Below are 25225 nucleotides of genomic sequence, written 5' to 3'. Positions count from 1 at the left end.
AATCTCCCCGGTCTACCAGACACCATTCCACCCTTCCCTAACAGCATTTCAAAGGACATGGATACAGCTGTATTCACCCTCTTCCCGACCCTTCCCCCAGAGCTCCGCAACCAAATATGGCGAGATGCTCTACCTGACAAAGTTAGGCAAGCCCTATACTTCTATAAATGGGGCTGTTGGCGGAGTCGACGTCTCATAGAAGATGATGAAGACTATAACCATGGTAACGACCAGCTTAACATATGTTACGAATTCAGCCACGACCTATTAGACCCTATGAAAATTGAGATGCCACTCCTCTTTGTCAACTCTGAAGCCCGTGGCATTGCTTTAGCCTGGGTGAAAGGGCAAAATCTTCAGAGAGCCTTCTGCGAAGATGGACAAACCCCTATTGTCATACGCCCATTTGACCCAGCCCATGATACACTATATATTTCGCTCGATGCTTGGGACAGCTTCTCCAACGAGCCTTGTGAGGCAGTATCCGGTAGCGAGTACTATAATTGCGTCCCTCCAGCGTTTACACGCATCGCCGTGCCCGAGGCATTTTTCCAGTACGACATCAGCCTATCAGACCTTTTCCACTTCTACTATAATCTCGAAAAGGTTTTCATCATTCCCAATGCACAGGCCAATATACATTCTGAGAAGAAAGGTCTAAAGATGCAGCGGAGGTGGGAGCTTCAGAGCACTCAGGGACCGATGCTATTCTGGAATAACGACCGTGAGTGCTTTGAGTGGAAGGATAGTGCAGACATCAACGACAACGCCATGAGTACGGTGATAAAGAAGGCCTGCGATGGGCTAGATAAAGAGCTCATGTTTTTCGAGATGAAAAGCTTTCAGGTCCAGGCTGCCTTTGCCATTAGAAAGTGAACAGCGGCCGTCTTGCTTGACATTGCATCAAGTGCAGACAAGAACCGAAACATAACTGGCCTTGCGGCTAAAAGATTCGTGGCCCAATTGAGAATTTTGGATGACACGGCGTACAGAGAACCTTCCCAACTTTTATTTTTGAGACAAAGCTCAAATAGTTTCACACGGAAAGATTAACCCGTGGCCCATCCATCTCCTTCATCCTATTACATACGATCTTCAATCCCATGAATATTCTCCAGGTTAGACATTACCAGCCCACGCATCCCTTCTTCATAGACGCCATAAGCCCTCCAGAGCTTTCTCATCGTGTCAACACTGACCCTCTGTCCCTGTCTATGAGTCCCAGTATACGCCGTGAAATAGGCCCCAGTACCGTCTGCAGATACGGCATAGCGGACATCGTCGAATTCAGTCCCGTCGGGAATATAGGCAGCGAGGCGCATATCGTAGACAATGAGGAAGTATCCCATGCCCACATCGAACCCGAAATGGACATCGATGTTGTCCTGTTCTTTCATCCAGGTGACCATGCTTTTGATATTAGCGGCGTCTGTTCGGATTTGGTATCATGCTTACTTGGAATTTGGGGTGTTCGTTGAAAGCGAGGGATTAGCAGATTGATTAAGAACTGAAAAGGCAGGATGTTAGTAGAGGGAATCGGTCTTACGATAAAAGTGAGGTCATATACTTCTAACAGCAGTGCGTTGGACGACAATACGCACCTACTTCTTCCGAGATTCGAAGGTATCGCTGTCGTTGCAGTGATCAAGAGATATTGTACAGTACTTAAAGATGAACTTGGAGATGTGTCCAAGACGCCAAGAGTTGAGGGCTGCGGTGTTGTTTAAATACGACGAGGCGATGGGGCGAAAGTGAATTAAATGCTGTATTCACTTCATGTCTGGCACTATCAAGATGACTGACTACCTTAGGCATCAACTATCATGGCATAGTCATATTTCTGCCAGTAAAACTAGGAGCAAGCACATGTTATCCTCAATCTCAAAGCAGGTCTCTCCATTTATCCATACCTGTGACCCTCAGGGCACGCATACCAGTCTCATAGACCTCAAATTTCTTCCAAGCCTTTTACAATTCATCAAGACTGACGTATTCTTCTCCATCACCTCCCCTTCCACCAGTATAATTCACAGGAGATGCCTCATTATATAGCTCGCATATCTTATCACAGACCACATGGTTAGACGCATATCCACTGCTACTTAGAGAGCGATCCTCAACAATGATACAGAATCTAAAGACTGTGGGGTTCTTGAAACTGAGCCACTTCACATAACCATAATGGATATCCTGATTTCCCTGACACTCATGAACATGCGCCATACATCTTGATATTAGTGATATAGATCCTGACTTAAGGGTTGGTATTCTTACCTAAAGTGCAAAGTTCGGTAATAGCGCAGCTTCTGTGGTTAAGCTTTGTTTTTTAATGGATTGCAAGAATTATAGGTTTTGTTTAAAAGGTGCCCAGTAGAGGAAACGGACCCAGGCTATTATACTGGGATTATCTAGTCCTAGGAGAAAGTTTTCTGGGCGACCATTTGTCTGGCATATTGACATCAATACAGAGATTACCTACGAATAGGCATGATACTACGTCCAAAGACAAGCATCGGACCAAGTGGCCACAGAATTAAGAGCTATGCATTGTTGAGTGTTTGGGGATATTGCATTACCTATATGTTAGACCGCGGAAGTTATTAATATGTTTGCGGCAAATGCGCTTTGTTCAGGTGAAGTTCGTGATGGAATTTTACAGGATCATTGTAGGCATCACTCTCGCTCTATTCCACAAGTTATAGTGGTAGCCTTGGTGTATACCTTTTTGTTTCGGAGGCCAGGCAACCGGATATATTTAAATCACAGGAGACTATCGAATCATTTAAATCTAAATACTTACTAACATTCTCAACCCTCACGTAGTTTAGCTGCAGGCAGCCGCTCCCAGGTAAATTCATCTGGCCCTTTCCCTCCCATTTGAAATCGAATAATGTCAGCATTTCACACACCACAACCAATACATCAATCCATGCATCAATAATGGCAACTCCCACTTATGCTCTCTCGGTCAACATCTACGGCCGTGGCGACGCCACACTAGGCGACGGCCCCTCACACATGGGCATCGCCATGTACAAGATCGGGTCCCCCACCTGTTCAATGCACCACATCCGCAACCCTAACGATAGAGACTTCATCTATGACCCGCGCACTCAACCTCTAGAAGACGACCCTGTCTTACGCGGCCGATGCGAACTCACTACCTTCACAACTGCTGCACAAAAGGACCACGCAGAACAGCTCCTATTTAACTTCGGACGTAATGACGCCAATATCCCCGAATTCGGGGTTGGCAATTGCCAAGATTGAGTAGCGGGGGCTATCCAGATGTTGGAGAAAGAAGGCGTGGTGTCATCCGGAGAAGGTCTATTCTGGGAGGAGATGATTAACTTAAGTGCCGATGCTATGCAGGATCGGTGTGAATGGACTGGGAGGACGTGGGTTCCGGGTCTGGAACGGGTGTTTGAGGGGGAAGCTGATGCGAGGTTTGTAGATAAGGGCGGATTGAGGCCTGTTGGTCGGTTGAGGCAGAATTCTGTGTTGAGGGAGCGGATGCTGGCGCTTGAGGGGAGTTTTCCTACCAAAGAGTCTAGGAGAATAGAGGAGGATTTGTCTGGGGAGAGGCCGTTTTATGTGTCGAGTCCTTTCTTCAGCCGTACGGGCAAGATCCCTGAAAGGGAGGGGGACGGTACATCTGATTCTGCTGATGCTGCTGAGGGGAGCAGCCCTTCTACCAATTGAGGGTATGTGAGGCGATAGTTATGTAAATTTCTGATTAACTGTAGAATATTTTACCCGATTATCCATGTATCCTGCTGCATTGTTGCAAAGTCAAAAGAACAATACGGCTATATGGTATAACCCAGTTTCTCAGGAATATAGGATGTCTTCAGTTTAACAACCAACATATATCACTTATCTGGAACGATACGCATGGTGTCGTTTAGGGAGTATGGATAGACCTAGTGTCTCATTGATCCATTGATCCCGTATATGTCCAGTGAATATCATACTTCGATAGTGTGGAATTCACATATCCTGTTCTCACATCTAGACCGGTTCAAGAAAGCCTTATGTTGGGATTGTCTCGTAGAATATCCCTACAATTCTATATAGTAAGCTTATATTTACAAACCACCTTGAAGAATCTGGAGACATACGGAGTGAACTTTCCTCTTTGATCTTCACCGTATACTCAATGTCTAGTATTGAACAGTATAGGATGTCCAGTAATAGCGCACTCGTTTTGTCTAGTCGAATTGTTCACTTCCATATTAGTGAATACAATGAGGCCTTCTCTTTGTAAGGAAAGTAATCCCTCCACCACCTTTTCTTTTTTCCCACTCAGCTCACCACCCTCTACCTATCTAAGCATCATAACTTGGCGTACCGTGTGGTCCTTCTTAATGTACCGATTTACTATCAAATTTGGTTGCGACAAATTTGTCATCGAGGTAGGCAGCCCAGCCCTCCCCCAACACTCTTGCTAATCCTAGCATCTGCCATTCCCTAGATTAATAACGGCAACCAACTTATTTCTGACCTGATCGAGGTGGCGGATGATAAATCTATCCCCCGAGATTCTACTATCAAGCCCGAATTTCAACTCAATAATAACTCAGTGCGCCTTAGCTCCAGAGCCACCATTGCTTCAGTTTTCGGGGAGGACCGCACCGCCACCTTCCCTATACTCACGCTGAGTCTCACTGAAGACTCCTACAATGAGTGTTTGAAGAGGCTCTCAACCAGCAAAGATTTAATCCTTGCAGTGGACCTAGAAGAGATCCCTCTTTGGGACTGTAGGCCGTATTACGAGAGCAAGATATATGACATCCTCCCGGTAGTGTCATGTATAAATCCTACATATCAAGCGTGGCTGTTAGGAGAGTTGGATAATTAGTCAGGTGGGCCGATCGAGGTAGAATTCGTTTTCTCTAACATACTGGGATACCTGGAGATGTCTGAGTTAACAGTTGGCGGTACCGAATGATATCACGATTCACAGGTATGTTTATTCCATCCCATATTCTTGGGATGGCTGTTGATCTTGCAGAGCATGAAAGTGTCAATGCATAAAGCCTTCTGGAATTTGGGGCCAGTGGAATTGGTTGCTGATGTGTATTTAGGTGGTTCAGTTTTGCACAGCGATTCTATCTGTGGGAAACAGCCGTTGGATATGTACCTTCATTTATGTTGATTTTTCTTAGCCTCTCCATGATCAGATAGTTAACACTAGATTAAATGAACCTGCTACGTACTAGTTACCACATGCCCAACCTTGTCTAAAAGTTATATGGGTATCCATACAATTCTTGGGATTTATTTCGACCATACTGGTCGTGGTAGTGCTCCCCTTCCCTTCATGTTGGCCTGTATTATTTGTACTTACTATGAAGCCTTAGAGGGTATTATTGGCAGTTGCCGTTTAAGATAGAAGGAAAGGTTATTACAGCATACTGATTCTTTCTACTGAGAAGTACAGTAATAGATAGATTAATCACCATATACACTAATATTGATATACCTAATACTACCCATCGTACCTACCATCAGTACCTACAGTAATAGGATCAAGTCCAAATGGATCCCGATAGAGGAGACAAGACAGTTTCTTTTACCAGATATTGACCCGATCACCGTTTCGGGTTGCGGAGTCTGGTGAGGGCGCTCTGGTTGTCTGTATGTATTTCTATCAATCAATCAATCAATCAAGATTCTATTAACCTGTTCGAGCCTAACTACTGAACGTCTAGCTATGTAGGTGCGTCAGAAGAGCCTAGAATCTAACCGTAAAACGCCATATGCCCACAAAGGAAGTAATCGAAAGCGTTTATCACAACTAAACCTGTCTGCCACTTGACAGTCCCCTGAATCCCGTCTTCCTAGTCCCTCACCATCCTGCGTCCTTGGCCCCTTCTAGTGTCTCTTAGTAGGTAGGTATTGGTGCGCGTACTGAGAGGGTTTGACGAAGTCCTCCCTGGTGTAACTGTTTACGCATCGTCTTCCACATCTGTCCCCCTTTCGTAGTGACCAGTTTGCTCAACGTCTCTAAACTGACTGAGCAGTCCTGTTTGGTGTATAAACTCAGCGACGTAGCGCATCTCCTGCGGATGGCATATAATCCCGTTATAATCCATCTTGCCTCGGACCCTTGGATCCAGTCTATCCAACATAACCCTCCTAGACTCGATGTAGTGTATGTATTTCTACCACCCCGTAGAAACACAGGTCCTCTATTGCCAAAAGCAGGGCGAGAACAATCACAATCCCTGCGAGTTTCTGCGGCCGGGACTGTGGCGTGCCGTTCCGGTCCATTAGTATACATATCGCTCCTTAGGCCTCGTTTCTGCTTTATTACAACACCTCACTCCTGCCACACTTTCCTAAGTTCAGCAACAAGGCCCCTGGCGGGAAATTTGCTAATCCTCAGCATCTTTTCCAAAATATGGAGCAGCTCACCCCGCCTCTCAGGCGACCGAACGAACTGGCCAACTTGGGTTTGGTCAGCAAAAACAGCAACGAGATCAGGGAGACACTTACCTCCAAACAAAGCCTGTACGTTAACAAATGCCATTGCGAATTCATGTTCCTGACAGGCATTGGCAATGCCGCAGACCATCTTGACACACTCACTAAGCTGCTTGTCGCGGAGGCAGTAGGCGTTTAGTCCACCCATCGTGGGTTGGTTCAGCAGCACCGTGGCTCTGGCAAAATTGTACATCTGCATAGCGCCTGCGTGGCTAGGTGGGTGAATCCATACAGGAGGGAACACAGTAGTATTCGAAGGAGGATCCATGGCGACGGTGACCGGCTGGTAAGAGGCCGGGAGGACACGATACCAATCGTCGAGAGCGCAGAGCAGCCGATCGCCCTGCTCAATTCTGTGTCTTGGATCCTGATTTGACGTCTCACTCGAAGCGGCATATGCTACGCACTTACCACAAATGTAGACTATTCTTGTTGCCAGCTCACCCGAATCAAGCTCCTCGAGCCCTTTACGAGCACGCCAGAAGGTGAGGGTTGGTCGCCCTGCCCGGAAGGCCGCCCAAATGTCCTGCCGGAGCCATGCCCACCACACGGCCTGTCTCAACCCGTCAACAGACTCGCCATCATTGTCCTGGGATCGCTGTATCCAAAAGGAGCCTCGCAGGTGTTTCTCCCAGTCACCGCTGGTCGTGGCGCTGTCGGCGTCGAACATCTCGTACGTGCTGATCATGGTGGCTGTTGCCAATATCTCATGCGAATCCGCATAGGAGGGATAGAGTAGTGTCTGTGAGAGATATTGGAGTGTTTCATAGTAATACTGTGTAGCCATGTGTGCTGGAGCACCGTCTACTTCTGACGACGGGCCAGTCGCTGTTGATAGGGAAGCTGGAGCACTCGCGTGTGAAGCCGCATAATCGCCTGGCACATCTTCACCAGGCATATGCATGAGGCCGAGAGACATGTGCTTGGCTCCAACTGCGAGTATCGACTTCAAGAGCCCTGTGTTTCGTAGGGCGAGATGGGGCACGACATTGCTGAAATGCCGAGCGGGATCAAACAAATCTAGGATTGGCCCAACAACTTCGATGTAGTATCGAAAGAACCTGACGTCGACTGCCGATAATTCTATCCTACCCGTTGTGTTCCAAGGATCGGGTACATGGTGTTGATTTAGTAAAGGGGCTTCGATTCTGTCGTCTCCGTGTTCCAGCGCAGCAACCTCTTCCTCCTCCTCCTGTTGATGCTGCTGTTGCTGCTCAGAGTACCTGTTGGATTGCTCGGGGTGGGTCTCAGGACGTTCAGGGGCTGGCGACTGTCTACGAGAGAGGGCAATCTCTGGAAACTTCCATCGTGGGTCGCCCGTTGAAGCATCGTTCAGCCGTTGAATGTTGCTAATGGCATCCCGTGCTAACAGATCGTACCACTCGAAAGGGGAGATGTTGAGCAGGGAGATCTGGCTAAGCGAAAGTGGAGAAGTCGAAAAGCCCGATTCAAGGCCGGACAATCCTTGGTCATTGGTTTCATTCGAGCCGTTAGGGTTCTCAGTAGGGGCTGAGCAGGTAGCCTGATGATAGTATGCCGCTGTACTAACACTTGGCAGCTGCTCCCGGGAGCTCTGTAGTACTTCCGGAGCCCTATCCTCCCTTGAGTCTGGTTGCACCCTTGGAGGAACATACTCGGCTCCAGCTCCGTCTCCGGTTGCATGTCGCTCAGGAGCGACCGGGGCATATCGACAGATTCGATCTGACTTGGAACACCGCATGCACGTGGGCTTACCATCGTCACACTTCACGCGTCTCTCCCTGCAAGTGAGGCTGTCATGCGTGTAAGCAAGTTTGATGTTCGCTTACGGGGGTATTCGGGATTAACCGAGCTGCGTAAACTCACCATCCTGTCCTGGTTCTCAAGCCACGGGCCCGAGACGGTCTGATACGGCGACGCCTCCCCGTCGAGACACTCTCAGTTGTTGACTTTCGTCGTGCGGTGCAAGTAACGTCCATTGATTCATTTGTCTGATCTGTGGTATCGTCTCGAGGGCACTGGCCTACTTAATATTCCTCGGTATTCATTTTATTCCCCCCGCTTTGGCTTGACCCACTTCAAACCTTGGGGTACGATTAGCGGGAGACGAGGAGCCACTAACTCAGTTTAACTCCCACTGTCGTCGGCTCAAAGCGCAAAGGCATTTGGATTAGCCTTTTAGGTAGCTGCGCAGCTTGCATAATCTGGACTTTGGCAAGAGGGGTGGCTGGACTTCGTTCATTGCCTGCACCTCCACCAGAATCCATATGGACTCTATCCTACTCCTGTGGGTAGTGAGATACGAATGGTAGTAACATTAGTGTATGTTAGAAGGGAAGTTGGTTGAATTCCTTGTTTAGATTGAATATGTTGCGTGAATGATGAATCCATCATTCAACATGACTGTGGGAAGAACCTGCTTAGGAAGAACAACAGGGCTAGGCCTAAGTAGGCAGCGTCAACAGTGTAGTACCTGAGATGAAGAATCGGTATGCCCTAACGACCTTTTCTTCTTTCTCAAACGGTAACTGCCAACACTACCCTCTAAGACTTCACAGCAAGTATAAATGATACAGGCCAATATCAAGGGAAGGAAATCACTACTACGGCCAATATAGTCGAACCAACTCATCTGAGTAAGCCGGGATAAGTCACCGATCGAAAGTACAGCATACTGCACTGGATGAAAGACGGCAATATTAAACCTCAGAAAACCGATGCATAATATCTACAATGCGCTTTCTCCTCAATTATTGAATGATCAGTCTCCTTTACTTCATTATATTCTCAAGCCTTTGAATATCCTGGGCGTAGAGAAAGGAAAATATACCAACGAACCATTGTCCAGCCAACGCTTGCAATATTTGTTGACACACTGTATAACCGCAATCAAACGGTACGGCAGGCTCGTCGGTCCATCGTGATTCATAACAACGAATATGCCGAAGACCAGGGAAAGCTTAATTAGCCAGAGGAAGGTTCTAGGTGGTCCTAGATTGGAGATATTAGTTCTTCATATACTTGTTACTCATCCTAAAGCAGGAACAGAACCGGGAGAATAGCACCAGACGTGACGCTAGTTGTGTCATGGCATTGATCATCTCGATATCATATGGCCGTTCTCGTTAGTTCAACACTTCCGTATCCTGCGACTATATGTCCAGAGCTGGTGTGGCGAAAAGACTAATTGCGGAGACTCCATCTTTTGTATCAGAGAAAAGGTTGCCAAGATGTCCTTGGTCCTCGAAGCGATGCAACGTGCGGTTCAGATGGTACCTCGCATCGAGACCACGCCCGGCCATCGCAAGGAGCATGATTGACGACTCTCAGATGCTTTGCGTAGATATCTATATGTATATGGCATTTTCATTGCGAAGTTGCACGGACAGAGTCTCACGTCTTCTCTCACGTTTCGGCTCGATGACACTTGGGTTTCTGCCATCACCACTTCTCGCTTTCCATCTTGCTTTCCTCCACACCTTCACTCCCACGACCTCGCCTCGATCCTTCTTCCTTATCTTCGCGTAATGCCCAAGTTGGAGGGAGGGATTCGGCAAAACCGCAAGCCCCGAGGACGCGGGATTCGTGCTACGACTGGTTGGTTAGTGGTCTTCCCTTCCCCGGATTTCGGACCGGTTCGGGTTTCTCACGTAGCCCTAGCCTCATCTGCAAACACCGCCATGTCAAGTGCGATGAAGTATGTGCCCTTCCATGCATACACAAATTGGTCCGATGAGGGTATATATCTGACTCGACCAGGCTCATCCTCAATGTGGTCCCTGTGCAAAAGGCCAACGTCCTTGTGTCTACGCTCCTCAGCATTCGCCGCGTCGGCGGCCTGCTCGGCAAGAGAGTCTTCACGCAGAGGCAAGCACGGGCGAGAATGCGGCAATCCCCACCCCCACACCGTCCAATAGCTATGTACCCTCAGCAGGCACAGAAAGCTCCGTGACAGCACGGGTCGTGCCGTCGAGATGGCTCGAGCTTTCGGCAAAGGATGCCACCAATGCTAATGCCGAGTTTCCACTGTCGCCGCCGCAGCTCTCTCGCAACCGGATTGAGACTGGAGAGAACCTGCGGAATAGTTCTAACCTACGTCCTCACACACTAAAAGAACAGGAGAGCCGTCATGCTGCTGCCTTCCCGAGAGGCAAAGAAATTGAACCGGGAATCGTCTCACAACCACCCGGCACTGCGCCCGTTGCGACTAAAACAACCTCTCTATGGACCTCAAAGTACCCAATTCCTCTTTCAAACTTAGAGCATTATCTTTTCGGGCATTTTGTGCGTATTACAAGCAAATTGCTGGATTTTTATGACCCAGAAATGCATTTTGCAACAACGGTTCCGCACATAGCGCTTCGGAATGTGGGTTTGATGAGAGCATTGCTGGCCCTTTCTGCGCGCCATCTCACGCTGGGAGAAAGTGAGAAAGAGCAGTTTGCTCCCACATCAATTGAAAAAAATGGCATTCCAGGCCGCCAAGAAGATATCATTGATCGCAATCTTGCAGTTGAATACTACTTGGAGACCCTTGCGTATCTGAACAAAGCAATGCAGTACCCGCTTTATGCGCGGAGCTTGGATATGATTGCGACGGTCATCCTGATCAGCACCTACGAAATGATCAACGGCTCAAATCAACATTGGAAAAGACACATAAAAGGTGTGTTTTGGATCCAAAAACTTCAGGAAAACAATGGAGAATCCGGAGGACTCCGGTCAGCCGTCTGGTGGGCTTGGCTTCAACAGGATATCTGGATCGCCATGCGAGAACGACGTCGCGTCTTTAGTCTCTGGAATCCTAAAATGCCAGTGTCCACGCTCACCGCGCCAGAGCTCGCAACGCGCGTCATATACCTGCTTTCCCAGTGTATCAACTATGCATCGAAAGAAGAAGAGAAAGCTTCGAACATAGAACACCGTCTAGACTGGGGAAATAAGCTGCTCTTCCTACTCCAGGAATGGCATGAAACATTGCCGCCAGCATATAGTCCTCTGCCTTCCGTATCCAAGATTGAAATTTTTCCACCGATTTGGGTGAATCCACCATCTTATGCCGCGGCTCTACAAATCCACAGTCTCGCCCTGATCCTTGTCATCTTGCACCGTCCATCCTCCAGCGACCTTGATGACTACCGAGCAGCACAGCATATGCTGGCAGTTTCTGTGAGCACAATTTGCGGTATCGCGAGATCTGTTGATGAAAACGATGATGAGCGAACATGACTTCGCTACACTGTTTATCTGGGGGTAAGTAAAGTTGACCCTTTTGTTAACTCTTCTCACATAATGCTAATGTTTCATAGCGGGGATGTGTGTACACACTCCACATGAACGACTCGCGCTTTTGGATCTTTTGGACACATGTCAACGAAGGGTCCGTTGGCCCCTGGTCTCCCTCCGAAAGGAACTTGAGCTTGAGTACTCAAAAAATGCTTTCAACAGCCTGATGAGATGAGGCACTTGTAACACTTGAGCTGTTGTTATTCAGTTGCATACACCGGACATAGACTAGGGTTAAATGCACCGGCTAACCCCATTTTGAAAGTCTCTAAAGGTATTTCGACCAGAAAGAATGCCATTCCTGGCTAGTAGGTTGATCTCTACGACTCGTGCCATCTGCTCGCGTCCAATTCACGCTACCATTAGGTTGACAAACAGCAAAGATGGGGGCTAGTATGCAAACCTTGAGTTGGCTTCCTGCAAGCCAAATAGGCTGGTTACTGGCAATGAGTTGGACGAACGATACTCGCCGATTCGGGAGGAAATGATGCTCAAGCGTTCCTGCTAATAAGCCTGGATGTCTGTTCAGATACTTATGGGATTTAACACCTGAACTTTCAGAGCCATACTGCTTTACGTGCCGCGTTGTATCTATTCCAGTCAATAAAGATTCTATTAACCTGAGAGAACCTAAGTATTGAACGTCTAGCTATGCAGGCATAGTAGAGACCCTCCTACACCTATTTGTGGCCCCTTAACTATCATCTTCCACATCTGCCTTTAGAGTCAATTTTTCTCTCAATCCTATAAATTCTCACTGTCGCTACATAAATGATTCACATATATTCACAATCACTACCTCCATTCAAACATTCAAGATCCGACATCCAACACAGCAGAACGTCATCCATCACTGAATGATCCCCTCCCTCAAACGACGCCGAAACCAAATATGCAAGAACAAAAACACAACCACACCCACCGCCAACATGGCTGAAATAACCGAAAACCCCATAATATACTTCGGACTATCATCCTCCGGGAACAAATACTATCACAAAATCCTGGTCAGCCTTGCGCCCCAAAACAGGTACACAACAAGTTCAGTGAGAATATCAAATTACATACCGATCCATAGATCTGTGCCAGATTACCCAGTGCGTTCACCATAGCTAATGCAACACCTCGGGCTTGTGGGTGCATCCCTGCAAAGGCAGAGGAGGCATAGGCTAGTGTACCTCCATTTGTAGCCCAGAGGCCGGCGGCCATGATAACTAGGAGGATATATCGGGCTGTGAAGTTGTATAGAGCGCAGACAATCACTGAGCACATTAGGGAGATAGTTAGCCAGCCGGCAATGATTAGCCCGCGCCAGGTGGGGACTTTGTCGCTGTAGTAGGAGGTGATGCCGGTGGCGATGAATGCTACGCCGTAGATTGGGACGGTTAGTAGGTTGACTTTCTTGGTGGATGCATTTCCGAAAAGTCCTTCGACGAGGGTTGGGTAGAAGTAGGTTAGGGTGCTTGAACCGACGATGACCTGTGGAGGAGGATGGTGTGGTTAGTAATTGGAGGTTGAAGATGAGCGTCATGAGAGTTGGGGGAATGGAAAGCGACGAACCATGTATCCAATTATGAAGGCCCAGGTGCGCCAGTTTTGGCATGCCACTTTACAAGCTTCCAAGGGGCTCAGATGTTCGGTATCCTCAGTGGTAGCGGTGACATTTTCAGTGGCTAGGCGTGCCACGGCGACCTGTTTCTCGCGCTCGGAGTAATGTCGCGACGTGGCCGGGAAGTCGGGAAGGATGAAGAGGGATATAATAGCGAAACCGACAGTGGCGGCGCCTTCAATAATAAATAGCCATCGCCAACCACGAATACCATGGACGCCTTCAAGGCCATCGACGATTCCGGCAGCGATCAGACCACCAAAGGCACCAGAGAGAACGGCTGCTGAGATGAACACACCGAATCTCTTTGACTGTTCCGTTTGTTTGTACCATGATGACAGGATAAGTAGCACACCGGGGGCAAAGCCGGCCTCGACACATCCGAGGATAACTCTAAGGACTACCAGGTGGGTGAAACTTTTGACAACAGCCATCACACAAGTCAATGCGCCCCAGAGAATCATGATTGACGGAAGGAAAATAGATGGCCGGGATCGGCCCAGGACAAGGCTGTAGAAAGCGCAGTTAGCGTTGATGATATGAGGTTGAGTACTGAGGACCAATGATGGGATGGTCGTACTTGCTAGGCACCTCGAAGATCACGTATCCGATGAAGAAGACTACCAGGGCAATCGAGTATTGGTTGGACGTCAAGTCGAGATCTACCTCCATACCAGAGATCTTTGCATTTCCGATACTGTACACAACGCCCGTTAGCCCCTAACAGGGTATCCAGTCTCTACTTAAGATGCTCCCACTTACTTGGTTCTATCAAGGTAGGACAGGAGGTACATGATCCAGATGGTGGGCAGGAGGGTGAGGTCAATCTTCCTCACCAACGCCTTCTCCTCCTCCGGGGTGAACGAGACTGCCTCAGCAGTGTTCACATTCTCAATCTCATGAGAGGAGACGTCCTTCATGTTGCCCTCAACGTCGGATAGGTCCATGATGGCTTGTTGGAAGGGCTGAGGGTTAATGAAGAAAGGAATAAAGAGGTCATTCGGACATCAACCTTCTTACGGGGTGTTTATGTTTCACCTCCTACCCCAGATATACAAGGCTAGGGCTTTTGGACTAAAAGTCACCTTCGACTTTTAGCTCATCAGTCCACCGGCCATGTTCCGGATTGACTTTATCCACCCCCACAACTTCATAGGCGCCACTTCCCGCTCTCCACAGTCTGGGCAACCTTATACGATTACCGCGTGAAGGGTATCGTATCGAGGCCCATGTGGAGGCTCTCATCAGCGCCAATCATACCTCTCAGAACAAGTTCTGATATGACGAATTATTTACCGTCCTCAACAACCGAAGTTTCCAGGACGTCAAACCGACGACTCGACTTCTATCTCCCGCTTTCGACTTCACCTACTCTTCACTGCTAGGCTGACCGTTGGGATGGGAAACGTCTCGTTGGGGCTTAGATGGGACTAAAAACGGGCACGGATTTATGGGAAATGGGAACCCTTTATTCATCCCAAAATTCAAAGGAAATACTACGAAATGTACGAGATCGAATATAGCTTTTAGACAAGGTTAGGATTATGGTAAATAGTACGTAGCAGGTTCGTTCAATATCAATACAGAAAGAATATCAGTACTATTTCAGTGGAACTCTAAATCACCTTATACGCGTTATCCGTGAATATCTTTCATCGTTATCATAAATCCAGTCCCTTACCACGCTCCCACAATACCAGCAATCGGAATATCAATCCCAGTCGTGTACGACGCACCATCAGAGAGCAAGTACACATAAGCTCCGCCGAGCTCCTTGGGGTCGGCTAATCTCGGCATGCCGCCATAGTATTGCATCTTGAGGTCCCAGTCCGGCGCTTGATCCACAAAGTAGGTCATAGCAGTCTTTATAAAACCAGGTGAGATTGAGTTGACGCGGATACCATGCTTGGCCCACTCCATGGCCAGCGTATGTGTCATGTTCCGGACGGCACCCTTGGTAGCTCCATAGGGAGCCGAGGGCGCCGCGCGGTTGGGGCGATAGGATGTCATGGAAGCAGTGAACACGATGGAACCCTTGATTCCCAGCTCAATGAACCGGCGGGCAACGGCGGTAGCGCAGAAGTAGGCTCCAAAGACGTTGAGGTTGAACAGTTGGTCTAGCTGGGCGCGGGTGAAGTCGAAGGCGGGCTGGTGCTTTGTCATGTCGGCGTTTGCGATGAAGCCGTGGATGGCACCTCGTGCGGTGATAACGGCGTCGATCGCGGAGGTGACGCTCTCCTCCGAGGTGACATCGCAGTGGACGTAGGATAGGCGCTTCGGGTTGGCCTTCTGCAGGGCGGCGAACTCCTCACCGGGTTCGAACACGTCCAGGCTGAAAACGGCTGCAGCCTCGTTGGCTAAACAGACCTCTGCGAGGGCTAGGCCGATGCCCCTATTGGCACCCGTGATAGCAATGACCTTGTTCTTCAACGTGATTCTCCAGTCGTGGTCTGGACCTGGCTGGGTGTCAAGGAAGGTGGGTGCCGTATTGGAGGTCGTTTGGGCTGGTGTTACGGCGTTGCTGCCGTTGCCACTGCTAGTGGCGGTGTCGAGCATTTCTGGAGGCATTATTGAAGATCTGTCTATGTGGTGCAAGAGTTAGGGAGGCTTAAAGGATTGAGTTGAAGATCTTGGGCTGGGAGGGTTCCTTTTTAAGTCCACCATGGTCTTCTATCCCGCCGGACGACTCCGATGCCGCCTAAATGCATGCAGAAGTGTTTCAATAGACCGGAGACGCGCGGTTCCATTGACGAATGGGACAGTCCAAAGATGCCTTGCGCGCATCATCGAGAACTACTACCCCAGGTCTCTTTTTTCGCGCTGCGAGAAGAATGCAATTGACGAACCAAAGGCGCGGGTGGGCTCTCGATGCGAAGGCCAGGGCCTCGATGCGAGGGATTCTCCCCGACCACCATGACCACTTCACAGCAAAATAGCAGTATTGTGTAGACTGTATAGACTGACTCTCAGAGTCTCTACAGACTTGATTTTCTGCTATTGGCGATTTGACACTACCAGGTTTAGGTCGTTCATGACTTCGCCTCGATCTCGAACAGCCACGATCCAGTATCAGTGCAATGCATCGATCCTAGTACAGGCGATCGATGTGGGAATCATCATGTCTTGAATATAAAAATTGGCAGTCCCCTCGACTTCTTCAGCTATCTAGTTGCAACTTGGTATCACCAAGCACTATTCTTCAACAACTATCTCCAGTCTCACAGTCAGCCTTGACCTTTACACCATGGCACCTACGCTGGAGCTCCTCGAGGAGCCTACCGGAATTCCGCCGGTCAAGACAGCCTCAGCCATCCGCAATGGGGCTTCTACTGCTGGCGATCTCCAACTAGAAAGCCCAGAGAAGCATCAGCGAGTGATGAATGTCTTCAGAGCCGTCATCGCTGATATCTGCCAGCAATATGGTGAAGGCCACGCTGGGTAAGTCGACACCCTCTTCAGGGTTTCCAGTCTTCGCAGCGTGCGCTAACTAGACCTTGTCACAGATCTCCCATGGGCATGGCTGCCATTGGCATTGCCCTGTGGAAGTATGTCATGAAATACTCCCCAAAGAATTGCAACTACTTCAACCGGGATCGCTTTGTTCTTTCGAATGGTATGTCCCCTGCACCCACTCTAGTTGTCCGTAGCGATATGTGCCTTAACTAAAATGAGGATAGGCCATGCCTGCCTGTGGCAGTACCTTTTCCTGCACCTTGTTGGTGTCAAGAGCATGACACTCGAGCAGCTCAAGTCCTACCATTCAACAAAGCTTGACTCGGTCTGCCCTGGCCACCCCGAAATCGAGAACGAGGGCATAGAGGTCACCACTGGGCCCCTCGGCCAGGGCCTCGCCAATGCTGTTGGCCTTGCCATGGCCACTAAAAACCTTGCCGCTACATACAACAAGCCCGGCCATGACGTGGTGAGTAATATGACATGGTGCATGGTCGGTGACGCTTGCCTTCAGGAAGGTGTTGGTCTCGAGGCACTCTCCCTCGCTGGTCACTGGAGGCTAAACAATCTCTGTGTTATATTCGACAACAACTCGGTTACGTGTGACGGAACTGCGGACGTTGCCAACACCGAAGATATTAACACTAAGATGCGGGCTACGGGCTACAACGTGGTAGACGTGTACAATGGAGACTCGGACGTTGCCGGTAGGTCTCGGAAGATCCTTTAGCTTAGTGATATCAGCTCTACTAACGCACAAATCAGCCGTCGTGAATGCCCTTGTTGCCGCTCGAACAAGCGACAAGCCCACCTTCATCAACATTCGCACCACAATTGGCTTCGGATCCGCCATAGCCGGCACCGCCGACGTACATGGAGCTGCCCTCGGAGTCAATGAAGTGGCCAGGCTTAAGAGGTCGTTTGGCCTCAATCCGGAAGAGCACTTCCACATTCCTCAGGACGTCTACGATTTCTTCAGTGACATTCCTAGCCGGGGTGAGGCGCACGAGGCGGCCTGGCAAGCGGCTCTCGTCAAGTATCATGAGGAAAACCCCGTGCTGGCGGCTGAATTCGAGTTCCGTGTCGCGGGAAAGTTGCCTGGAGACTGGACCAAATGCATTCCTCGCAAGGAAGAGCAGCCTACTGCATCCACGGCCTCACGAAAGTCCGCCGGCGTCGTGACCAACGCCCTGGGACAGAATATCAATTCATTCTTGGTCGGCACAGCCGACCTGACTCCCTCATGCAATGTCGCATACAAAAACAAGGTCGACTTCCAATCTGTGAGTATACAGTGTCTAGTCTTCCCTTTTTCAGCTACAAAGCAGGAGTATTAACATAGAAAAACTAGCCTGAACTCCAAACAGCATGCGGTCTGAACGGAAACTACAGCGGTCGATACATTCACTACGGTATCCGCGAGCACGCCATGTGCGCCATCTCCAACGGCCTCGCTGCCTTCAACAAAGGCACCTTCATCCCCATGACAGCCACTTACTTTGTCTTCCATTTGTACGCCGCCGCCGCTGTGCGCATGGCCGCACTTCAAGGCCTCCAGCAGATCCACATCGCCACTCACGACAGCATCGGTGTTGGCGAGAACGGACCTACGCATCAACCCGTCGCCGTGGCTGCCCTCTACCGCGCCATGCCCAACGTGCTCTACATCCGTCCCTGCGACGCTGAAGAAGTGGCCGGCGCCTACATCGCCGCCATCCAGGCCACTGAGACACCTACAATTATCTCCCTCTCCCGGCAAGGCCTGACCCAGTACCCCCAATACTCCTCGCGTGAGGGCACCCTCAAGGGTGCGTACGTCTTCGTCGAGGCCGAGGACGACGACTTCGATGTGACTTTGATCGGAGTCGGGTCTGAGATGGGATTCGCGATGCAGACTCGGGAATTGCTTCTCAAGGAGCATGGTATTAAATCCCGGGTTGTTTCCTTCCCTTGCATTAGGCTTTTCGAGCAGCAGTCGCGAGAGTACAAGCATTCGGTTTTGAAGCCGCGCGCTGGAAAGCCCTCTGTCGTGATCGAGGCGTACCCGTCTTACGGATGGGAGCGCTATGCGGATGCTTCGGTGTCGATGAACAGCTTTGGAAAGAGTCTTCCTTCCAAGGAGATCTACGAGCACTATGGATTTGCGCCGGAGAGCATCACACCTAAGGTCAAGGACCTGGTGGAGGAAGTCAGGCGTGACGGTATTGGGGTCCTAAGGGGTGACTTTAGGGATTTCAACGGTGGCCTGCGGATTGGTTTGGAGCATTAGAAGAGGGTACAGGACATACGAATGATGCGCGTCTCTTATGAATGTATATAATGACACACCTAGAATGGATTACAAGTCTTTACAAACTCTAGTGCCTTGCACTGACCGGCACAGTGGTCTTCGTACAGTATGTAACAGTCGCAAACTCGGCGACGCTGTAGTGACTGGAATATTCAAGCATACTAAATGAAATTTCTCTAGTAGATAACTCTATATTTCTTTGAAATTTCGTCCAACTTAATTTAAATTTTATAGCCTCAAGAGCTCCATGATTCTCGTGGATCTGTGAAAACTGCCAGTTTGGTAGTCGAATCTGTTAACGTGTTTGACCACCTATAAGTAGTCACTCTATCTCTAGTTAATACGGCTGCTACAGGAAGCGGACATTTGAAGCTATCTATATTTCAGGCGGTCACTCGCCTTGTTACTGACTTCGGACCAACATTCTCGGCCGGAGCCCTAATGAATGTCATAATGCATGTACATCTCCTAATGCGGCTGTTCACAACGAACCATTTCTCTCGGGCTGTCTACATTCATTCATGCCATGGACGTGCAACACCAAACGATAAGAAAAACAAGCTTTTGAAATACAAATCCTACTAATGATGGGAATGGAAGGGAAAGAACTGAAGTGAACCGAAACATGGCACCACGAAGTATAAATTAAATCCATCGCAAGCAACAGGTCCATGCAACGGATTGCCACATCGTCACTACGACTCGACACAACCTATCTAAATTATGAAGGACACCACCAGCACACACAAGTAACTATGCATCCAAATTTGCTTCGACTTCGCCGATTACTGTTCACCGAGCCAAAAAAGCATCCACCATCGCTGACCGATGGAAGAGAGAAGTGGCTGGTTACTTCGCACCCTATTTCCGAAAGCGGCGCTCCGATGCAACCATAAATCTCTCGTGGCTTTCTCCAACCGACTTATCCTACCCAATATGTCCAAGAATCCCCAAGAACCGTCTATGAAATGCAACCCCGGAACCGAAACACAAGGGAATTCTTAGACCGTTCAAAAAAGATTCCAGATCATGGGTGGGCATTTGTGACGCAAGGGGGGGGGGGGGGGGGGGGGGGGGAAGGCGGATGAAAGTTACCACGTACTCAAAACTCATAAATAAAAAGGCCCAAACTCCCCCCGACACGATCCAGGCATTCTTGGGTAGTTCGACCGTTAAACATATTACCAATCACTCGTTTGTGCAGACTGTTGCTTGGACCAGCCGCCAGCCATGTCGGAGACTAATCAGCGTTTGATCGTCATCACTATCAACGGCTACCGCAAACCCGGGTTGACGGAGGAAGAGCTCCACCATCACCTTTGCAAAGTACATGCACCGAAGGCCTCGCCTTTCTTGGAGAAATATGGGATCCTGGAATACAATGTGGTTAGTTTTGGGGCATTTACCCTGTGGCTTTTTTTGTGAAAGATGCAATGCATTGCATACGTACTAACTGGGTGATATTGCAAGATCGATAACTTCAATGCCGCCCGTCCACATGCCGAATACCTGCAGATGTCGAAGAAGCTCTCTGATCATGACTATATCGTTCAGTTTGTAATGAAAGACGTCGAGGATTTCAAGAAGGTCTGGGAAGATCCGGAGTTCATTAAAAATGTCATGCCTGACCATGAGACCTTTGCGGATACGACTCGCTCGGGGTATGTTCTCTTTATTTTACCATTTTCTTTTCCTCTGCATCACCACTAGCTTTAGCTTACACGGAATAGCGTCTGCATTGGATACATGACCAGCTTCTTGAATGGGGGGAGAGACCCACAGGGCCGGCGGAAGAACTGAAGGAGATGGGAGTTGAGTCTATGGTTCTATGGCGTTATGAGTTTTAAGCTGTTCATCAAATAATTCGGGTTTTTATTTCATCTTGATTAATTCTACGAGATATAATCAATTTAAGCCCAATACAATACCCCACCACCGTGGATCCTCCCTCAACCCGTACCCTAGTGATATCTGAAGATCCAAAAAAGAAAGAAAAGAAAAGAAGAAGAAAACCAATAGAACAAACATCCCTTGCAGATCCAACCCCCCAACCCCAAATAGCCCCTTATTGAAAGAAAAAATAATAATAATAATAATAATAATAAAAGTGACCAGACATCCCAGACCAGGGACACTATGTAGGCAAAAACAGGTCCTGGCAGCAACCACCGCGGCAGCAGACCCCTGATAATTGTGACAGGTATCACACAGCGACCTATACATAGTATCTGTGCAGCCTTGAATTGCGCTTTTGGCCTCTACTATTGCAGCTACATTCCAATGACCCCACAAAGCCATGCTATAGCTGTCTCCTTATCGATGCATATTGGGTATCCTAAGGCGCTAGGAGGGCACGTCCCTGGCAGCTGACATGGCATATAGTCAGGAGTAAACATGTCCCCCAAGGATATCTATACTAGACTATAAAAGATAAGAAAAGCTCAGGTTCTCGGATTCTAAGAATCAGCTTCACATCCCGTAACTCGAGGACTGCAGGAGAGGACAAGCATTACTACCCAAATGAAGTTTTCTCTCGCCGTCTCTCTTACAGCCCTTGTGGCCGCCGTCGTGGCCCAGCAAGTCCCGCCGTGTGTCGTACGTTGCTTGTCTCGTGCCTCCTGGTCATGATTTTTGTATACTGACGAAAAGGCTCAGGACGTGTGCTTTAGGAAACAACAAGCTTGCCCTGATGAATGGGACCTTAAATGTCTCTGTGAGGATGAGCAATTCCACATTGAAATGACACAGTGTATGCGTGGGGATTATGGAGAGAGTGGGGAATGCTCGGAGGAGGATCAATTCAGTAGGTTTCACATATCTTTCACGTAAAAGCGCTTCGAATGCTTGACTTTGGGCTAATTGTTTCGGTAGTTGCGCGGATACTCCTGGATGCTGCCTGTGGTGCTTGAGCGTTGGGAGGGGTGGCTTAATGGACTTGGAAAGGATGTGTGGTTGGAGATAGATGTATGCTATCACGATGATAAAAGGCTAAGATGACGGACCATCTAATTATAGTTTACACATTGAATTGTCTGCGTTTTACATCCATTCTAATCGATACGCAAGTCATTTGTACACAACTTAACAACAACATTGTCAAAAAAAAAAAAAAAAAAAAAAGGAAAAAAAAAAAAAAAAAAAAAAAAGAAAAAAAAAAAAAAAAAAAAAAAAAAAAAAAAAAAAAAAAAAAAAAAAAAAAAAAAAAAAAAAAAAAAAAAAAAAAAGTCCGAGAAGAAGAGAACATGAAACATGACTTCAAGACAATTAACTTTATCACTGCTCCCATTCATCATGTAGCTTCGCATCCATATTGATATAACCCTCCACCACCTCCAACCCCCGTCGTCTCTCCTCTTCAATCATCTCCCACGTCCATTCACTCACATTCCACGACTCTGCATTCGCCTTCTTCTCCTCCTCCAATTTCTTCTCAGGAATATCGCCCTCACTAACCTTCAAAACCTCTCTCACCAATGCCCCATCAACCCCAGCCGTAGCCGTAATGCCTTCCCCAGCGGGCGTCCCAACCCCCGACCCCTCGACCGAACTATCTGGAGCCACCAACACATCCCCGTCCGGACGCTCTGGCAAAAACCCACTAGCCCTGAGCACTCTCTCCGGGGGAACCGTAAGCCGTCCCTTCTTAACAACATACTTGCTAACCGCCGTAGCGAAAAGCAACCTCTTCCCCCCGGCCTTTGCAGGTCGAAGAAAGAAACTCAAAACATACATCCACTTCTGATCCCACGCAATCACCTTGGTCTCAATCTCATAAAGCTCAAAGGGCTTAATCTCCCTCTTGAAAGAACAAAACACCGACCCAAGCGCAACATACATGTTCTTGTGCGCCGGCGGCTTCTTCCCCTCCCGCCGCGCAGCATCGCCGAGCTCAACATCGAGCTCCTGGCTCACGACTCGGAGCCCCGGCGTGTAGAGTCGCGTGACGAGCGCCGTCCGCGAGATGTCCAGGTCGGAGAAATATGTGCTGTTGGACTTGTGGAAATTGTAGTCTGTTTCTAGAATAGGTGTGCGTGATGTAATGGCGTATGGCACAAACACTGGGTGTGTCGGCTTGCCCGTATGTGTGACGAGTGCTTTGCCCCGTGGGAAATGGGGATCTCCGGGCTTGCGCCGGATGTTCCACCAGAGGTGGTGGAGGATGCGGAACTGTGGCCGGGGGGGTTAGTTTGGGGTTTATTTATTTATTTGATTTTTAATTTTTTTTGGTTCGAGGAGGTTTTATGGGGGGTTTTTTCTTTTACTAGGGGTGGGGTTTTGGTGTAATTATGTTCAATGGTTTGGAATGCATATACTTACGTGCCAGACTAGTGGGAGGTTTTTCACATTGATCACTGCCAGAACTAGTGCTAGGGTTTTCCAGGTCATGATTGATGAGACTCTTGGGAGGAGGTCATGGATTGTATCCGCGTGGAGGGACAGGGGGAGACCCATGTTGGGGTAGAGCTTATTTTTCTGCTTGTTCGTTGTCTGTAATTTCGTTGTATATGTTGATCCCGGGAACCCGAGTGGATGTATAGTAAAAAAGGAGTGCAAGGATGTGGAGGAGATCTCGATAAGGCTGAAGATTCACCCCGTTGGCAGTTGTACAAATGTCACCGCGACGAAATCAAGACCAAATCGTGTAACGAGTCACCACGCGGATTATTAAAGGACTGAAATCTCCAAGACTACACATTTCAGCTACGGCAGCAATCCGAGTCAGCCTGTTGAAACGTTGGGAAAATGAAACCGAGGCATATATCACGTGCACGGACCGAAGTATGGCTTATCTAATGTCGCAAGAATGCGCATCATGAACCGTCATAAGCAGTCATAAATTGCGAGGAAAACGGCCTATAACCTAAAAGATGGCCATACAATTAGGCGGGCTCGAAACGCCATTGGCACAATTCAGTGGGCTACTGGAAATAAAGAACGTCCAGCGCCCCAGTTGCTTGCATGTCTCCGCCAACTCCTCCAGGTCGAACATCTCGCCGATCGGCAATCCCCAACCGGCAAGCATATGATGATGCAGATCAAACTCGGGGTTGAGGGGCGGGAAGACCTCGAAACTAACCGCATCGGATGCCACCGCTGCAAAGTGGTTATCCCACATAAACCGGAGTACATTCTCACTCTGCTCAAGTCCCGCATGCTTGGGCACCGTTTGCTGGCTGTATTCCTGCTTCTGAGCGTCGCTCATGGAGTACCAGGTCTTTGTGAGGCCCACGCGGAGAAAGAAGATGTCTCCTCGTTGGAACTCGATGTTACATTCGCGTGCGATGGCTAATACGTCGTCCAGAGGGACCACATGCTGGCTGAGTCCATTGACGGCAATGCCCTTCTTCTCGGCCCAGGATAAGTAGTCAATCAAGACGCCCCGACCGGCGATTCCCTTCTTAGCCCAGTACCCAATACCGATACGCGATGAGTTCGAGTCCTGAATTTCTTCTGCTGTAGTACCACCGTAGAATACGCGGCGAGCTTGATCCTCGGGCGTCGGGGCAGGTGCACTATGGTGTCGGAGTCCATCCCACTGGGATGATTGCTGGGGGTTGAAATGATACTCATCGTCGAACGCAATACCGGGAGCCACCCATTTGATGCGATGTTCGAAGGGCTTTCGGCGGAATCCTACACACTAATTAATGGACCGTCCCCGACAAACTATGGAACCTTATCGCAGCCACAGCAAAAGACTCCCCATGGCAGATGCCAGCGGCTCCCCTACCTGGTGTATCCAACTGTTCCAAGTCCCAGTTTAAACAAACTCTCAGCCCGGTTTGAATCTGTGTGCGCGCGGCGTCCGCGACAATCTCCGGGGTTAGGATGCGAAGCATGCCTAGTCCCTCTTCCGGGGATCCAGCGGCTGCCGGCCAGTATTGTCTCTTGTTGGGGAGATCGTCATATTTCTCGGGCAAATCATCGATTCCGGTTGTCATGGTGCTGATGAAGGGAATGGTTGGCTGAGGGGGATCGATCTAAAAGTCAACAGCTCTGGCGGAAGCATGAAAGTACCCCTCTTGGATTTATAGCATTGCAGAAGTGGGGAAATTAAACTGTTCGGACCATGTCCGAGAACGATAAGTTAGACAAGCAAAGACTTTCGGATACAGTAT

At 48.9% G+C, this 25225-nt stretch overlaps 13 protein-coding genes across 13 annotated transcripts; 7 read left to right on the top strand and 6 right to left on the bottom strand.

Annotated features, from left to right (window-relative positions):
* Positions 1–57: 57 nt before the first annotated feature.
* BDV38DRAFT_290010 (2EXR domain-containing protein) lies at positions 58–968 on the top strand (the record flags this gene model as incomplete). The annotated part of the gene is made up of 1 exon (XM_032061387.1): positions 58–968. One exon carries the CDS (start codon positions 58–60, stop codon positions 874–876), a length of 819 nt encoding a protein of 272 aa, XP_031907701.1. The 3' UTR covers positions 877–968.
* A 114-nt stretch (positions 969–1082) lies between these two features.
* On the bottom strand, positions 1083–1409 carry BDV38DRAFT_290009 (uncharacterized protein; the record flags this gene model as incomplete). The annotated part of the gene is made up of 1 exon (XM_032061386.1): positions 1083–1409. The coding sequence occupies one exon, from the start codon at positions 1407–1409 to the stop codon at positions 1083–1085; it is 327 nt and encodes a 108-aa protein (XP_031907700.1).
* Positions 1410–2819: 1410 nt separating this feature from the next.
* On the top strand, positions 2820–3702 carry BDV38DRAFT_290007 (uncharacterized protein; the record flags this gene model as incomplete). Its single annotated transcript, XM_032061385.1, has 2 exons — positions 2820–3249; positions 3289–3702. The coding sequence occupies exons 1-2, from the start codon at positions 2941–2943 to the stop codon at positions 3700–3702; spliced, it is 723 nt and encodes a 240-aa protein (XP_031907699.1). The 5' UTR covers positions 2820–2940.
* Positions 3703–4367: 665 nt separating this feature from the next.
* Positions 4368–4861, top strand: BDV38DRAFT_275787 (uncharacterized protein; the record flags this gene model as incomplete). Its single annotated transcript, XM_032058086.1, has 2 exons — positions 4368–4415; positions 4475–4861. The coding sequence occupies 2 exons, from the start codon at positions 4368–4370 to the stop codon at positions 4859–4861; spliced, it is 435 nt and encodes a 144-aa protein (XP_031907698.1).
* Positions 4862–6325: 1464 nt separating this feature from the next.
* On the bottom strand, positions 6326–8447 carry BDV38DRAFT_288507 (Zn(II)2Cys6 transcription factor; the record flags this gene model as incomplete). The annotated part of the gene is made up of 3 exons (XM_032061048.1): positions 6326–6453; positions 6502–8261; positions 8335–8447. 3 exons carry the CDS (start codon positions 8445–8447, stop codon positions 6326–6328), a joined length of 2001 nt encoding a protein of 666 aa, XP_031907697.1.
* Positions 8448–9995: 1548 nt separating this feature from the next.
* BDV38DRAFT_290004 (Zn(II)2Cys6 transcription factor) lies at positions 9996–11712 on the top strand (the record flags this gene model as incomplete). The annotated part of the gene is made up of 3 exons (XM_032061384.1): positions 9996–10069; positions 10129–10165; positions 10228–11712. 3 exons carry the CDS (start codon positions 9996–9998, stop codon positions 11695–11697), a joined length of 1581 nt encoding a protein of 526 aa, XP_031907696.1. The 3' UTR covers positions 11698–11712.
* Positions 11713–12604: 892 nt separating this feature from the next.
* BDV38DRAFT_290002 (major facilitator superfamily domain-containing protein) lies at positions 12605–14420 on the bottom strand (the record flags this gene model as incomplete). The annotated part of the gene is made up of 5 exons (XM_032061383.1): positions 14126–14420; positions 13944–14060; positions 13315–13873; positions 12823–13233; positions 12605–12745 (listed from the first exon to the last, which is right to left on the bottom strand). The coding sequence occupies exons 1-5, from the start codon at positions 14308–14310 to the stop codon at positions 12605–12607; spliced, it is 1413 nt and encodes a 470-aa protein (XP_031907695.1). The 5' UTR covers positions 14311–14420.
* Positions 14421–15040: 620 nt separating this feature from the next.
* On the bottom strand, positions 15041–15932 carry BDV38DRAFT_290000 (uncharacterized protein; the record flags this gene model as incomplete). Its single annotated transcript, XM_032061382.1, has 1 exon — positions 15041–15932. A coding segment is annotated over one exon (892 nt), but the record flags the coding sequence as incomplete, so codon positions are not given.
* A 675-nt stretch (positions 15933–16607) lies between these two features.
* BDV38DRAFT_289999 (transketolase family protein) lies at positions 16608–19085 on the top strand (the record flags this gene model as incomplete). Its single annotated transcript, XM_032061381.1, has 5 exons — positions 16608–16801; positions 16867–16976; positions 17041–17523; positions 17582–18099; positions 18168–19085. 5 exons carry the CDS (start codon positions 16608–16610, stop codon positions 19083–19085), a joined length of 2223 nt encoding a protein of 740 aa, XP_031907693.1.
* Positions 19086–20336: 1251 nt separating this feature from the next.
* On the top strand, positions 20337–20906 carry BDV38DRAFT_275781 (EthD domain-containing protein; the record flags this gene model as incomplete). The annotated part of the gene is made up of 3 exons (XM_032058085.1): positions 20337–20492; positions 20577–20767; positions 20837–20906. 3 exons carry the CDS (start codon positions 20337–20339, stop codon positions 20904–20906), a joined length of 417 nt encoding a protein of 138 aa, XP_031907692.1.
* Positions 20907–21626: 720 nt separating this feature from the next.
* On the top strand, positions 21627–22015 carry BDV38DRAFT_288501 (uncharacterized protein; the record flags this gene model as incomplete). Its single annotated transcript, XM_032061047.1, has 3 exons — positions 21627–21701; positions 21762–21909; positions 21978–22015. 3 exons carry the CDS (start codon positions 21627–21629, stop codon positions 22013–22015), a joined length of 261 nt encoding a protein of 86 aa, XP_031907691.1.
* Positions 22016–22379: 364 nt separating this feature from the next.
* Positions 22380–23558, bottom strand: BDV38DRAFT_288500 (acyl-CoA thioesterase; the record flags this gene model as incomplete). The annotated part of the gene is made up of 2 exons (XM_032061046.1): positions 22380–23273; positions 23424–23558. The coding sequence occupies 2 exons, from the start codon at positions 23556–23558 to the stop codon at positions 22380–22382; spliced, it is 1029 nt and encodes a 342-aa protein (XP_031907690.1).
* A 204-nt stretch (positions 23559–23762) lies between these two features.
* On the bottom strand, positions 23763–25223 carry BDV38DRAFT_14677 (uncharacterized protein). The gene is made up of 2 exons (XM_032051550.1): positions 24838–25223; positions 23763–24740 (listed from the first exon to the last, which is right to left on the bottom strand). Exons 1-2 carry the CDS (start codon positions 25046–25048, stop codon positions 23968–23970), a joined length of 984 nt encoding a protein of 327 aa, XP_031907689.1. The 5' UTR covers positions 25049–25223; the 3' UTR covers positions 23763–23967.
* Positions 25224–25225: the final 2 nt, after the last annotated feature.

Source organism: Aspergillus pseudotamarii, assembly GCF_009193445.1.
Source record: "Aspergillus pseudotamarii strain CBS 117625 unplaced genomic scaffold BDV38scaffold_103, whole genome shotgun sequence".
Taxonomy (NCBI): domain Eukaryota; kingdom Fungi; phylum Ascomycota; class Eurotiomycetes; order Eurotiales; family Aspergillaceae; genus Aspergillus; species Aspergillus pseudotamarii.
Note: the sequence above shows the minus strand (reverse complement) of the source record. Positions and strands in the feature narration are given on the sequence as shown.